The 14,291-nt window shown below is 35.2% G+C and overlaps 1 protein-coding gene and 2 long non-coding RNA genes across 4 annotated transcripts in view; 2 read left to right on the top strand and 1 right to left on the bottom strand.

The window, feature by feature from the left end:
- Positions 1 to 14,291, top strand: part of LOC105383155 (metabotropic glutamate receptor 2) — a 156,762-nt gene that overhangs the window by 62,253 nt on the left and 80,218 nt on the right. The window contains exon 2 of the mRNA XM_048622486.1: positions 8,109 to 8,304. Within this exon, the coding sequence (XP_048478443.1) occupies positions 8,109 to 8,304 (196 nt within the window). The remainder of the gene's footprint in view (positions 1 to 8,108; positions 8,305 to 14,291) is intronic.
- LOC125488856 lies at positions 779 to 2,803 on the top strand. Its single transcript, XR_007266539.1, has 4 exons — positions 779 to 920; positions 1,257 to 1,390; positions 1,822 to 1,881; positions 2,221 to 2,803. It is a non-coding gene; the product is annotated as an uncharacterized LOC125488856 (long non-coding RNA).
- Positions 1,100 to 3,479, bottom strand: LOC125488857. 2 transcript variants are annotated; one of them, XR_007266540.1, is made up of 3 exons: positions 2,889 to 3,479; positions 1,612 to 1,868; positions 1,100 to 1,212 (listed from the first exon to the last, which is right to left on the bottom strand). It is a non-coding gene; the product is annotated as an uncharacterized LOC125488857 (long non-coding RNA). The 2 variants fall into 2 exon arrangements; XR_007266541.1 differs by having other exon boundaries at positions 1,747 to 1,868; positions 2,889 to 3,477.

Below are 14,291 nucleotides of genomic sequence, written 5' to 3'. Positions count from 1 at the left end.
GGTTCTGATGTCGAGAACTATGTTCGACGATTCCGGATTCTCTCGAAGAATAACTTTATTGCGAAACCTGAAATCAATTCGTCTGGACACCAGCGAGTCAATGACGAATTATACAATACAATACAATACTCTTTATTTGCACCAAAATAGATCAACATACAAAATTAAACTTAAAAATAAAAACAGATTAAAAAGGCGGCCTTATTGCTTATAGCAATCTCTACCAGACAACCTTATTTATTAATTATGAATTAGTTATGTGACGCTAATCTAATAATGGAAACGGCGCGGCGTAGAAATTGTCTGGAACAGGTTTTAAAGTGGATGACGAGTGGATTGGATGCCTAATACTAGCGGGTTTGCCAAAAAATACTTCCCTATGATAATGGTAATAGAAAATTCGGGAATCACCATTACGGGTGACGTAGTTACAGAGTACATTATGACGTAGTGAAGACAAAGTTGATAGATCTTGCAGTAAACTACAATAGTACCGAGCTAGGAAGTGCTTTTTTGAGCAGAGAGTAGCACAGTCAACAATATAAGGTTTGCAGCACTGCTAAGAATAAAATTCACAGCTTAAATATAACATTTCGTAAAGTTTTCAAGAACAGGGGTATCAATATTTACAATATAAATAAATACACATGCAATGTCATTACATGATACTGGCAGAAATTGTTGGCACACCCGACAGCGACAGATTGCCATAAAAATGCCATCATAGCGGCAAGATGGCGGCGAAGCAGATCATCAGTTGGCAGCAAGTGAAGAAAACTAATGCCTTATTATTATGCCTGTATTCTGTGAAGGAAAGCAGTCTCGTCTGCCATTTGGTCACAACGGTGCAAGGAGCAGTGGACCCCTGGATGTAATAAACATGCCGATGTCTGTGGGCCAATGGAGATTGGAGGATCCAGGTATTTCCTAGTTTTTGTTGATGACTATAAATCTTGATATAATGATTATAATATTTCATATTATCCTTTATCAATTAACCATTATTCAGTTTAAACGCTTTCTCATCTCTAATCATCAATTCATCACATTTCAAACTTTGGATTTGCTATCCAGTCAGCCAACAGTGATTATAAACTCACTGTTCTATCATGCATTGTCCCCAACATAACATCTTCAATGCCTCATTTCCGTGTCAATGTACAGGACATCAACATACCATCTCACATTCAGCTTGCCGATGCTTCAGCGAACCTAGAAATATAGATATTTTACTTGGGTGTGACATCATGTTTCAGATCCTACTGCGTGAGAGACTGCCAGTGATACCAGGTCAGCTGTTTCTACACAACACTCAGTTCGGCTACATTGTTGCTGGCACTGCACCATTGAACAGCGAGGGATGTTCATCACTACCAAGTAACTTTTGCAAGTCAGTATCTGAGGCTGTCTCAACAGAGTCTTTAAATAGGAAAATAGATATGTTCTGGGAATGTGAGCAGGTACCTGAAAAAGGGAACTATATTCCTACTGAATTAAATCCAGCTGACTGTCTGTCAAGAGGTGTAGATCCTCACAGTCTACTGAATAATCAATTTCATGAAACTGAATTCAAACATAGTGTAGAATCAGTAAATGTGCTTCAGAACTTACCTGAGTTAAAGTGTGAGGCTGAGAAAACAAATATGATACATGCTTAGAGTATATAGATACATGCAATCGGTTTAATATAACCATAAGCCCATAAGCAGTTTATTTGGTTCTTTATGATTGGCTTTGCAGACATACCATCCCATTGTCAGCTTGCCTTCTTACATCTCTTCTTATATCTTTATTTAATATTTTTTTTCTTCTAAATTTCAGCTTTCCTATTTTTTCGGGAATACCGCCGCTGCCCCCGGGCCATGCCTCTATAATGAGAAGGTAAGTGTAGAAATACATTATTTTAAAACAATAAAGTCCTTTAAATGATATTGAAACTGAAGACCAGCATAATGCATAGGAAAGCCAAATAAATAAAATCATGGTGCAGCACATCCTGTATCAGGGCCTCTAGTACGGGTTTTGCAATTTACGTAAACGAATTTTTTTTTGTTTTCTTCTGTCACCTGCATAGATTATCTGTCAAAAGTTTCATGATAGTTTCCGCTAGAGGCGCCACTTTGTATGCGAGAAAACTGAAACTTTTATAGTTTTTAGTTCACACAGCAATGTTATTTATTTGGCACGCCTATTTATTAATGTATCGTTTCTTGCCAACAGATCACCTGGGTGAAGATGACGATGCAACATCGACATGTCGATGTACCTAGCGAATGTGACGACAAAACTACTAAATGGATTTTGATCAACAGACAACCTGGATAGGCAACTTTTTAAAAATCCTAGAATCACTACCAGAAAACTTTTTAGCTCTAAGTTTTATTTTAACGGTTACTAGAAAATAAAACCGAGAGCATGTTAAATAAAACAAACCAACACCTATCCCAAAAGAAATGGTAGAAACATAATCAACAAAATATATCATACAGGTTACCAGATAAGGCAAGTAATAATGAAAAATAATTTATCTATCTTTTATCATTGCATGTTATTGTTATAATGTATTTCTACCTATGGGTACAATAGTGGGAGTAGCCTGTATTTATAGTTGGTGAACAAATTGCTTGCTAATGATAAGGCACGGAATTAAAAGGGACAGTCAGAATTGATGGAGCATTTACAACGTAGGTAAACAAATTCCTACACATATCTCAAGTCCTACATATTCAGAGACAGTCATATAAGAAAGGGAATGACTGTTTATAACCACAATAGCCGAAACTGATGTGGCATTTCTCAAAAATTAAACCGGGGGAAATTACAAAGATCTTATCAATGCTATGTAAAAATTGGATATTATCTACTTATTAAGTTTTGTATTGACTTACCTGTAATTCTATTGTACACAAGCACCAAAACAAAACCAAAAGCTAGTAACTTTTTACAAACACTCAGCACCAAAAACAGCACAACGAAACGAAGAGGCTCTTGTTAGCACTGACAGTTCCGTTCCGTTCGCAGGTCGATCGACTCGAATGCGAATGCGCAATGTTTTGACTATGCGCATTGACCTTCATTAATGCCATGCGCACTAATTATTTCCAATATTGTAGTTTAATAATTGAATTAGCAGAATATTTAACAAGACAGAAATTAAAACCCTAAAGAATACGTATGTTTATAAAAATGAAAACAGCTGTATTTATTTTAACTCTTTGGACACATGGCGCCATCTGTTGCCGAGTAGCGGTAATAATAGCGACACCTGTTGTCGAGTAGTAGTAACAATGAGTTAGTGCAGTGAGAGTGAAGTGAACGTAACAATTATATTATTTATATATATTTTAATATTTATAGGTTCTATTTAAGTTTAGGTTTATTAGTAGATCACATTTTATTCTGTTTTATTTAATAAAGTATGCTCTTACTTAAAAGAGCTATGATATAATTCAAGCTATCGATTTTAACTGTTACATGTATCCATATTCTGATTGATAAATAATAAATTTAGAAATATCATTGTGATTTTAATCATACCTACTTATAACAATATAAAATAATTTAACATGATTGTGTTGATGTAGTTTCTAATGTGGATTTGTATACTTAAAATAAAATAAATTTGTCTTGGCATCTTTTATTTACCTACATATTAAGAACCCAAAATAAGTCTGTAATATAATTGGTTACATTCATTACTGTATGTATTTTTAAAAGTAACCATCATTAAAATAAAAAAAAGAAAAAAGATCTTTAGTTGCTTTAGTTAGATTCGATCCACAGACCACAGGGATCTAGTTCGAGGATGTAACCAACTGGGCTGAGATGCTTATAATTGTTTTAGTGAAAAATTCCTTCACTTTCTTCCCTAGCCGACAACTTACTTAATACATATTTCAGATGCTTACACTTTTCATTATTTTGAAGTCCCTTGACCATATACGTACATAAAGTAGTTATTGCTACGATCTATATACCATCGTCTATCCATTACATACACTCGATGAGTGGTAGATTTAGTTCTTATCAAGTTTTAACTTGATTAACATAACATAATATTTTCCTATATGGGCGACTATTTTTTCATGATAATGAAGAAATAACCCATTGTGGCGGGATACTGTTAGCACTACATGCTAGAGAATACTTCAATGAACTTATAGACATACAACACATTTACTAACGTGCTCCGAGAGATTAATTACGTCACAATTACATTATATAGCGACATAACCGCAAATATGAGCGACAATTTTTTCATGATTTTGAAGAACAAGCAAATCTACCCAAATTCTGTTAGCACTAGATGCTAGAGAATATTTCAATGAACTTATAGACATATATCACATTTACCAACGTGCTCCGAGAGATTAATTACACCACGATAAATTTACGGCTTCTTTGCGCAATTTGGTGTACAATGTATTCAGGCGCTTTCTCTTTGATTGATTATTTTGAAGTCAATTGAGCAAACACAAAGATGACATATATAGATTTATAATGTATTTACCATCGTCTATCCGTTATTTACACACTCATGTGGGTAGATTTAGTTGTAATTTTTTTTTTAATGAGTGACATTAACTTGTAATGTAATTAATCTGCCGGAGCACTCTGAATGGTGTAATAGTAGTTAGTAAGTTAATTGCAGCATCCCCTAGCATGTAGTGATAACAGAATTTTGCTACTTTTTCTTATTTCTTCATAATCATGAATAATATTTGGCCGTATTGAGTGTCCTTATAATTAATAATTTTGACTAATTTCGAGCACACTGTTAAATGTGTAATATGTATATAGGTTCATTGCAGCATCCCCTAGCATGTAGTGATAACAGAATTTTGCTACTTTTTCTTATTTCTTCATGATCATGAAAACAAATTCACTCATACAAAAAATTTGCTTCTGCTGCTATGTTCACGGCGGTATACGGCGTAGCATTATTTTGGCATTTCTTCTCCCCAGTGACTGAGCCTTTGTGAAAGACGCGTGACTGGTGGCAGTTTCATAATCCCAGCTAATATTATAAATGCGAAAGTAACTGTGTCTGTCTGTCTGTCTGTCTGTCTGTCTGTTACTCTTTCACGCCAAAACTACTGAACGGATTTGAATGAAATTTGGTATGCATACGGTCTAGACCCTGGGAAAGAACATAGGCTACTTTTTATCCCGGAATTCCCACGGGAAAACTTTTTAATGCGAAGCGAAGCGCGCGGGAACAGCTATAAAATATATAAGTCTATCTAGACATTCAACAAATTATTGAAAAAAAATACTTTGAATAAGATAACGATAAGATGATGAACCTACACAATTGAAAATCGAAATGTTTGATAAAATTTAATGAGACGTTCATATTTGCAAAAAAAATCAATACTTACTGAAAAATTTACTTTTATTTCAATATCAAACACAGTCCTGCGAGAATGAAATCACATTATTAAAAGCTCAAGTTGATTAATAAAATAACTGACAGCGTATTTTAAATAAATTAATATTTGCAGTTCATATTAAGATATGATTCAGTTCCATCGTTCGTTCATCAGAAAATTTTATATTTGTACGATGAATAAAAAATTTTGACTTTGACTTTGACTTTGACATCTGTATCGATCAAGCCCCTTTAATAACTTGCTCGACCCCTGAGTTCAATGAAGGACAACACAGTTGTAAACCACTGCTTCTTCTTCTTATCTTGTCTTACTGCTTCTATAGAAGCTCTGCTTCATAAACCTGAAGTCCCAGGTTTGATCCTCGGGTGTAGCTATAAAATTTAATTGTGTGTCTAAATTTTGGTTCCGAATTTGGTTAGGTTTGTGTAAAATGCACTCACACTTAGACACTATAATGTATATAATCTAGTTCTAAATACATGTATAATGTGTGTGTACAAATAAAGAATATTCTATCTACGATCTATCTATCTATCTGTAATTTTAACGAGATTGGTCACAGTAGTGAAAATTCGGGTTGGAGGCAACTATTATTATTAATATAATTTTGTGGACATACAAAAGAGCTAGACTATAATATATAGGGATTGTCACCGTGGTGGGAGGATCCGCCAGTTGGATAACATCAGTTGCTGACTGGCCACGGTGCGCTCGAAGTATACAGGGTGTTGCAAAAAACGCATACTTAGCCGAAATCAACATGTGCAGCATGGTATGCCAGAAGGAAATCAGAATTTCAAAATTCGCGAAAAAAATAAATCCATAGAAACTTTGTTGGTCACGTGACTTTTTACTATGAGGAATTATTTTTTTTCGCGAATTTTGCATCACCCTGTATAAATGACAGGTGATACATCACTCTAGGAGTCTCCAGTCGCGCCAGCACCCCTCCACTCTCCCGCGGCACTACACTATTTAGTCTGAATAAGAAGGGAAGTTCTCCCAAATTCACCATCTCTAAATACCTCCAGCCGGTGATCTCAATTAAAAGTTCGTCAACTCAGCACCTGCATACCATTCGAACTCAAGTTCTAGCTAAAACTTGGCGCAACCGGAAAATTATTCTATTTAGTGAGACAGAATGTCGAGTTCACTTTGCCGAATGAGATTCGCGTCTTTAATTTGCATCAGGAGTTCAGCAATTAAACTGTGTCAAATTTCTTATTTTTTACGATTTAGTCGAAAAAGTAGGTATAATGTTCCTATTTATGTGTACGTGCTAGTTATGGGTATGAAGCCAACGTGACAGAATAATACACAAATTTTAATTATACAAATCCTTTTCCACTTCACTCTACGACTATCGCAACACAACGATCCTCCTAATATAGTCTTCAACTTCTTACACATCACCCCCAATAATTGTGGATTTCCCTTCATACCCAACAGCTTAATGCTCTCTACAAATAGCCCATATAGTCCAGTCAAGGAATGAGGTGTAGAGTGCGTGAGCAGGTAACTAAGCGATTCCTTCAGAAACTTGTTCAGGGGGCTTAGGTTGTTAACATACCAAAAGTCCTGACTCCTAGGTGATGAGCGGGGGGGAGGAGGGCGGGATAAAGGTACGAATTTTTGGTTTTTTGCTTATATATCAAAAACGGTGCATCGGAGACAAATATTATGAACCAATAAAATGGAGCTCTTAAAATTATCTAAAACTTTTATATCATATGTTTTTTTCTTATTCCTAGCCGTTTTCGAGCTATTACGAGTACCCTCGGAAAAAGTTGAAAGTTACAAGAAAAATGTATTCATGTCAAAAAAATTATAAACATTGCATCATATCGTCTTAACCTATTCATAAACGAAAAAAATGAAGAGGAAAGAAGTTGTAGATTTTTTAATTCCCTTTTAGAATATATTACATATGCTGGTCAACGTCCAACCCGCCTAAAGTTAGAGCTATTTTAAACTTGCATTTTGGTAAAGTCACTGACATAGCTCACCGAATTAGTAAGCTTAAGTGTGAGTAAAATAGCTGTAACTTTAGGTGGGTTGCACGTTAACCAGCATATGTGTATATATTCTAAAAGGGAATTTAAAAATCTAAAACTTCTTTTCTATAATTTTATTTCATTTATGAATAGGTTTAGACAATATGATGCAATGTTTATGAATGTTTTGACATGAATACATTTCTCTTGTAAATTTCAACTTTTTCCGAGGGTAATAGCTCGAAAACGGTTAGGAATAAGAAAAAAACATATGATATAAAAGTTTTAGATAATTTTAAGAACTTAATTTCATTAGTTGAAAATATTTCTCTCCGATGCACCGTTTTCGAGATATAAGCTAAAAACCAGAAATTCGTACCTTTGTCCCCCCCTCCTCCCCCCCGCTCATCACCTAGGAGTCAGGACTTTTGGTATGTTAACAACCTAAGCCCCCTGAACAAGTTTCTGAAGGAATCGCTTAGTTACCTGCTCTACACCTCACTTGGACTCATTTATTGACTGGACTAATATCCCCCACACTTACTATTACTTATGTAGTTTATAAATATCTCTTGTTTTCACACGTTACCCATTTTTCTATATATGTGGTTCGCTGGAAGAGATTATTTTTTAGTAATAAGGCCGCTGATTGTACTGTTTTATTTTAACAATAAGAAATATTTTTCTATCTGTATGTTTAACCGTTCCCGCCCGCCCCCAGGTGCACAGCCGCTCCGAGGGCGCGACCTGCGGGCCGGTGATGGCGCAGGGCGGCGTGCAGGCGCTCGAGGCGCTCCTGTTCGCGCTGGACGCCGCCGCCGCCGTGGCCCCGCCCGGCGTCACCATCGGAGCCCACGTGCTGGATGACTGCGATAACGACACGTATGGGCTGGAGATGGCGCTGGATTTTATTAAAGGTTAGTTGCTCTGGTTCATATTTTTTTAAAAGTACTTATATATTATTTGCTCTGATCTGTGATTATTATTGAGGTTATTGTAGTGTGTTTAGAGATACTGAAATTTAATTTTGGTTTCTTAATTCAAGTCAAAAATAGTATTTTCAAGAAATAAATGAATGAGAAATTCCGTCAGAATAATTCAGGTTTAACATAGTCAGTCTAGTCATAATTGCAGAAGAGTAATTCAGTTCAGTCCAGCTTAAGTGTTTATCACATCCACGCTAAGAAGAAGGAAGACTTATTAAAATAATTTTTAAAAAGTTAATAAAGCGACTTTGTTATTTCATTAACAATTTGCCTTAAAGATAAGAAAAAAAAACAAGCGGAATAAGCTCCATAAAATCTCTTAAATTGTTAGTTTAAACCTGTTTTTTTTTTCACCAAAAGCCAAGCGACCTCGTTAAGATGCATGACTCTGGCGATAAAACGTTAAACGATCTTGATTTACGACTGCGAAATCCGAGCGGACGAAACAATTAATTATTTATTAATAACAAGAGGGTGCCCTTTTGATACTTAATTTTATGGTGTTCGTAAATGTTTGTTTTCTAAGTTTTTTAAAATAATTATGTTGAAGTACCTAATCTTATGAAAATTTTATTTTGACGTTCTTTGTACTAAGTACTGTCTCAATACATACGGATAAATAGTACCTATATGCGTAAATAAACTATGTTTACCAAAGTTTTATATATAGCATGCGTATACTTGTATATTTACTAAGATGCGGCTTACAATACAGACAATAATTTACAACCGCACCCAAGTAGCAAATAAGAAAATGATTAAGCTTTAAGGCTCTTTCCGGATAAAATTTAACTCTACGCTTGAGCTCAGTATTTACTATAGGTCGAAGTTTGAAGTGCACTTTCTTGAAAAGTTCAATAGAAAACAACGGTAACCTCCTCATAGGTCTTCTACCTCTACAGGGAGACAAACAACTTTTTATGAAGCCTTCTGTATTGCTATTTACGTCACCCTGTAGGTAACATCACAGAAAGATATTATGACATAATTTATCTTTCTACTACTACTTGTGAATAAGATTTTACACTATTTATATATGAAACTCCTGTGGACGCGCCTCTGCACAGGCCAATTTAACTTGGTGCTCGTTTACTGGTAGATATATGATTTCCAACACAATACGCTACAACAAATATAAATCGAACCTGAGACCCTCGAAATAATAACCGCTGCGCTAACCCGTTTATGTTCAAATCAAGACAATCAAAATATTCACAATGACGCTTTGAAGGGATTGAAACTGCTGGAGAAATTCCATTATTATTTGACAAAAAGCGAGTGATGAGGGTCAACGGACCTGTACCCGGCCTATATCTGTGCACCGCTGACAGCTCAATTACAAAGTGTTGACGGCATTAGGTAAGTTTACACATTGCCTTTATTGGAAAACTATAGTGCGTACTGTTATTTCGACTGTGACAAATACAATAAATGCTTATTACCAATTTTTATATTTTTTTACGAAACTGAATATGCCTACGAATATACCTACCAATTTTGAACATATTTTCGGAAACACTGTTGGCTAAAGATAATAAATCTCAAAAGCAGACAGTTTACATCAGTACGCCACTCACATCTCGAAATAAATTCACTGCTTCACGCTTTAACGAATGAATTTTATATCCTTATGGTTACCCCAATTCACAATCCACATTCTGCTAAATATTCCGTAAATTCTACTTCAACTATGTATACAATATTTTGCTGACTTAATAATCCGATGTATCGATAACCATTAGAGTCGAGCAGTTTTCGGTTTAAATAGACCAACGACCTAAGAAAAGTTTATATTAGTGACTAATTACTATTATATGACATAGGCCAATAGCAAAATTTCGTGCTGATTAATAATAATGACGACGATCGCCGGGAAAGAGAAATTCAATTGAATTATAAGCACGTAGTTATAATTTCTATACAAATGGTTATTTGCTATCTTGTACTGAACCGTGCTACCGTATTACCATCGACACATAAGCAATAAGCGACTGTTAGTGCATAAGTAGTATCGCTCGCCTGTCAAACATTTTTCAGTATATGTACTAGTTATTAGTAATAAAAGTCTGAAAAATGTAATAACTTATTACATACATATACCTACATCCTCGCGACACCACTACCTCCATCACTGCGGGTGCAGAAAGGCGCCCTGCGGAGCGCCGTCGCGGCCGCAGACATTGTGTATTTCGGAGTTGTCACCTCCGCGGAAGGCGCCGACTAATTTACTGCGTTTAAGGGAGTAAGGAAATAAACTCCCCGATTCACTTTCTGAACTAGTTCAGTTTTACCCAGTATTTTACGTAAACATGAGCGAATGCTGCCCGGTCTTGGGTTTGGTCTCTGGCGAGGGCAGATAATATTTGCTTAAAAACATATCATTAATTTACTCTAGAGTCATCTTCATGTAGGAAAAATGGTAATAGGCTTGTCCTCTCTATCACCTACATTCTTGATTGAACACTGGCGAAAGTAGGTGCAGCAATGCACCCGCCTACCCCGTATGGAGTGTGTATTATGAGTGTGTAAAGGGGGTAAAACCCGTAAAACACATAAATAAATATAAATATATTTGTTTCAATAAACATAGTTTGTTTTCCTTTCAAATGCATGTACATAAAAAATTTAACGCCTTTCTACACAAAGCCTTTTCAAGGGAAAATTCCAAGAAATATTAATTCAGATAATGCTCAATGAATAACCGTCGTCCGTAACTCAGCGGCGATCCCCTGAAGGTGTTGTTTTCATGAAATATCGCAGTTTCTCGGCTCAAAACGGATTATATTCAATTAGCAGGTAACGAGATGACTAGCCTCGTGGATTTATGGAGGTAGTGGGTAGTGGCTTCATCGTGGAAACTAATACATTAACACTATTTGTCACAAACGACGATCGAACGGTGTCTTATGACTACCAAACAGTGTTTACACTGTCTTTATTAATGCACTGAAGGTCTGGGTTCAATTACTGGCCGGACTAATATTGTTTACTAGCTGTTCCCGCGCGCTTCGCTTCGCCTTAAAAAGTTTTCCCGTGGGAATTACGGGATAAAAAGTAGCCTATGTTCTTTTCCAGGGTCTAGACCGTATGTATACCGAATTTCATTCAAATCCGTTCAGTAGTTTTGGCGTGAAAGAGTAACAGACAGACAGACAGACAGACAGACAGACAGACGCGTTTATAATATTATATAGTTAGGATTAGGATTTTCAATAATAGAACCGTGTTTGTGCACAGTTTCCGAGTGTTGCCACAAATTGCACTACATCATAATTTGAAAGAAACAGGATAATAGAAGGTGCAACATTGCACTTCTGAAACCTTGTAGAAATCATAGGTCCAGAGTTTATAGGTTGTTTGTGAAGTTTGGCTTTGTTTGACAAGGTTACACCATCTCCTCTAAGGTAGCATTTCCTCTCTCAGAGTGTGTAACGTTTCGCCTACCCTGCCGGCTACTTAACTCCTACCTATTGGATTTACTAAGAAGATATTTGAAACTACAACAAAACTTACTTGAGTGAAATAAAAGTGAAACAAATACTGCTTTGAATTGGCCATGAAACATCCAGGGAAACCCTACGTTGTGATGTAACCCAATAAACGAAAGATAGTGAATTAAATAAAACTATGACCTAGAACTGATTACATACTTCCTACCTGCCTATAATTATTGACCTATATACTACAACTTTGATGTATAACTTTTATTTGTACGATAAATACATATTTACAGGTAAGTACATAAAGATAATAATATAGATAATAATGTTTTTTGGTGTTGGTTAATAAGGGAAGCCCCTCCATACGCTTTGTAGGCCTTGATCACTACACCCGATTGAATCAATATATAAGACTCTAAAATAGATAAATAATAGCAAATATTCAATCGGAGCCCTCGTGGAACACAACCATTGACTTGGACATTCCTTCGACCAACTTATTAATCACTTCCCTTGCTCCTAACCTTATATATTTACATGTTTTATATTTATTTCATGTAAATAAATCAACATGAATACATGTTGTCAAAGCTAAAGGGACAATCATATTTATAATCATAAATATACTGAAACTAGAATAGTTCAATAATTTACAGTATAGTAACTTTATTAAATCATGAATTTCATAATAGATAAGTATTTGAAAATATAATAATATGACTCTAATTTTGTAGCCAAGTGGGAAGTGATTTAGGTATTATTTTAAAAGATTAAATATATAATATGAAATCTTTGATCTTATTGGAATATAGGATAATTGTTATGAAATAGTGAATATTATATAAACTTATTCAAATATATTATAAATAGTTGTAATAAATATATCCTAGCTAACTTTATTCCTACTATATCCGTGCTATCTTTATTTACATTAGAATTTATTGATTTAACAAGGAAACAAACACTTCTATGGGTAAGAATTTACATAACTTTCTGAAAATATGCAAATTTGACAGGAATCTGATCTTCCTTCAAGCCATTTGTATTTATTGAGCAATATAGGACCAGAAATGATTTAGTTTAAGTATCTAGGACCCTTATTTGTGATATCTTGACACTTATTAGAGTAAATTTCTCCGTCAATCAATTCTTTCCCTGCGCTGTTACTTGTTTTTAAACTCAAAGTCAAATAATCTTCTCTGCCATATAGATACTACAATAAATCATCTTTGAAAAGTTTATTTAAGTATGTATCTACTTTATTCTTTGAATAATTACTATAGCATAGATTCTATAGAAGTATTTATTTACCTAATGAAAAATCAATAATTTGAACAAAGAACCATAGAACAAATTTGAAGGTAGGTGTATATTTTTTATTTGATAAGAATTTATTATTTTTGAAGTGAGATCTATTGTCAGGTTTTAGTTATTTGATAATCATCATCATCATCATCACCAGCCCGCTTCTGCCTATTTGTATCTATCCAGAAGTCCCTATTCTAAACTAAAATAAGTTGAACCAAAGCTAAAATAAGGGAATGTGTAATGTGTAGGTTTTTCTCTAGCTAGCTAAATACTGAATGAGCGAGGTAGAAGACCTTTAGTGTACCTATCTAATCCCTATACCAGTGTGATGGAAATTGCAGCCACGGGTTAGCGTCCTTCAAGAAATAAAGTGTAGGTATAACTTCTCAATCATATACGAGAGACAAAAAGTAAATAGAAAGGTGACTTAGCTTCGCACACGGTGTTCCGCCTCGGCTCCACGCGCCTGGTCCTCAAGCTCCCACGGCACCGATCACTCCCTCCATCTGACCGTCTGCTCAACACGGCTGCTCACAAAAAAGTGAAAGGTGCCCACGCGCTGCTCGCTTACGTGGATATTATCGTCTACCCTCTCCTCGCCGATATCAATATTAAGGCTCACCTACACTCAGAATAATTATCTTGATTATTCTGTGAATCGCAATCGGTACAACAAAGCTTGGCACGAAGTTAGCCGACACTCTGAATGATTTCATAGACTACTTTTTCAAAAATCCCACGGGAAAACCCTTCCAAAGCGCAACAAATCCCTCGGAACATCCAGTCGTAGTTTAAATTCATTATTTGCGAAATAGTTAATGTTTCGGCATCGATGGAACATTACATTCAACCCCTTATATTTTTGTAGTATCGCAAGTATATTATAATTAAGATATGGAAAAAATATACACAATAATATACACTACCCATTTTCGCAAATATCAAATTCATTGAATTTAAACGATGAAAAGTTAGTAAAAGGAAATTCCGATTATCACCTCAATATGTCTGTGTGTATGTGTGTAAAATGACTCAGATGATTAGCCAACAAGATCCCCAGAAATTATCAAAAATCATCGACCATCCCTATTATTATTTATTATTTACATAACTATTGATCGAATACTTAGTAGATTATTCATGCTCCAATAAACCGGGAACAAGGGGATA

Source organism: Plutella xylostella, chromosome 8 (assembly GCF_932276165.1).
Source record: "Plutella xylostella chromosome 8, ilPluXylo3.1, whole genome shotgun sequence".
Classification (NCBI taxonomy): domain Eukaryota; kingdom Metazoa; phylum Arthropoda; class Insecta; order Lepidoptera; family Plutellidae; genus Plutella; species Plutella xylostella.
The sequence above is the reverse complement of the archived record's forward strand: the minus strand, read 5'-3'. Positions and strand labels throughout refer to the sequence as shown.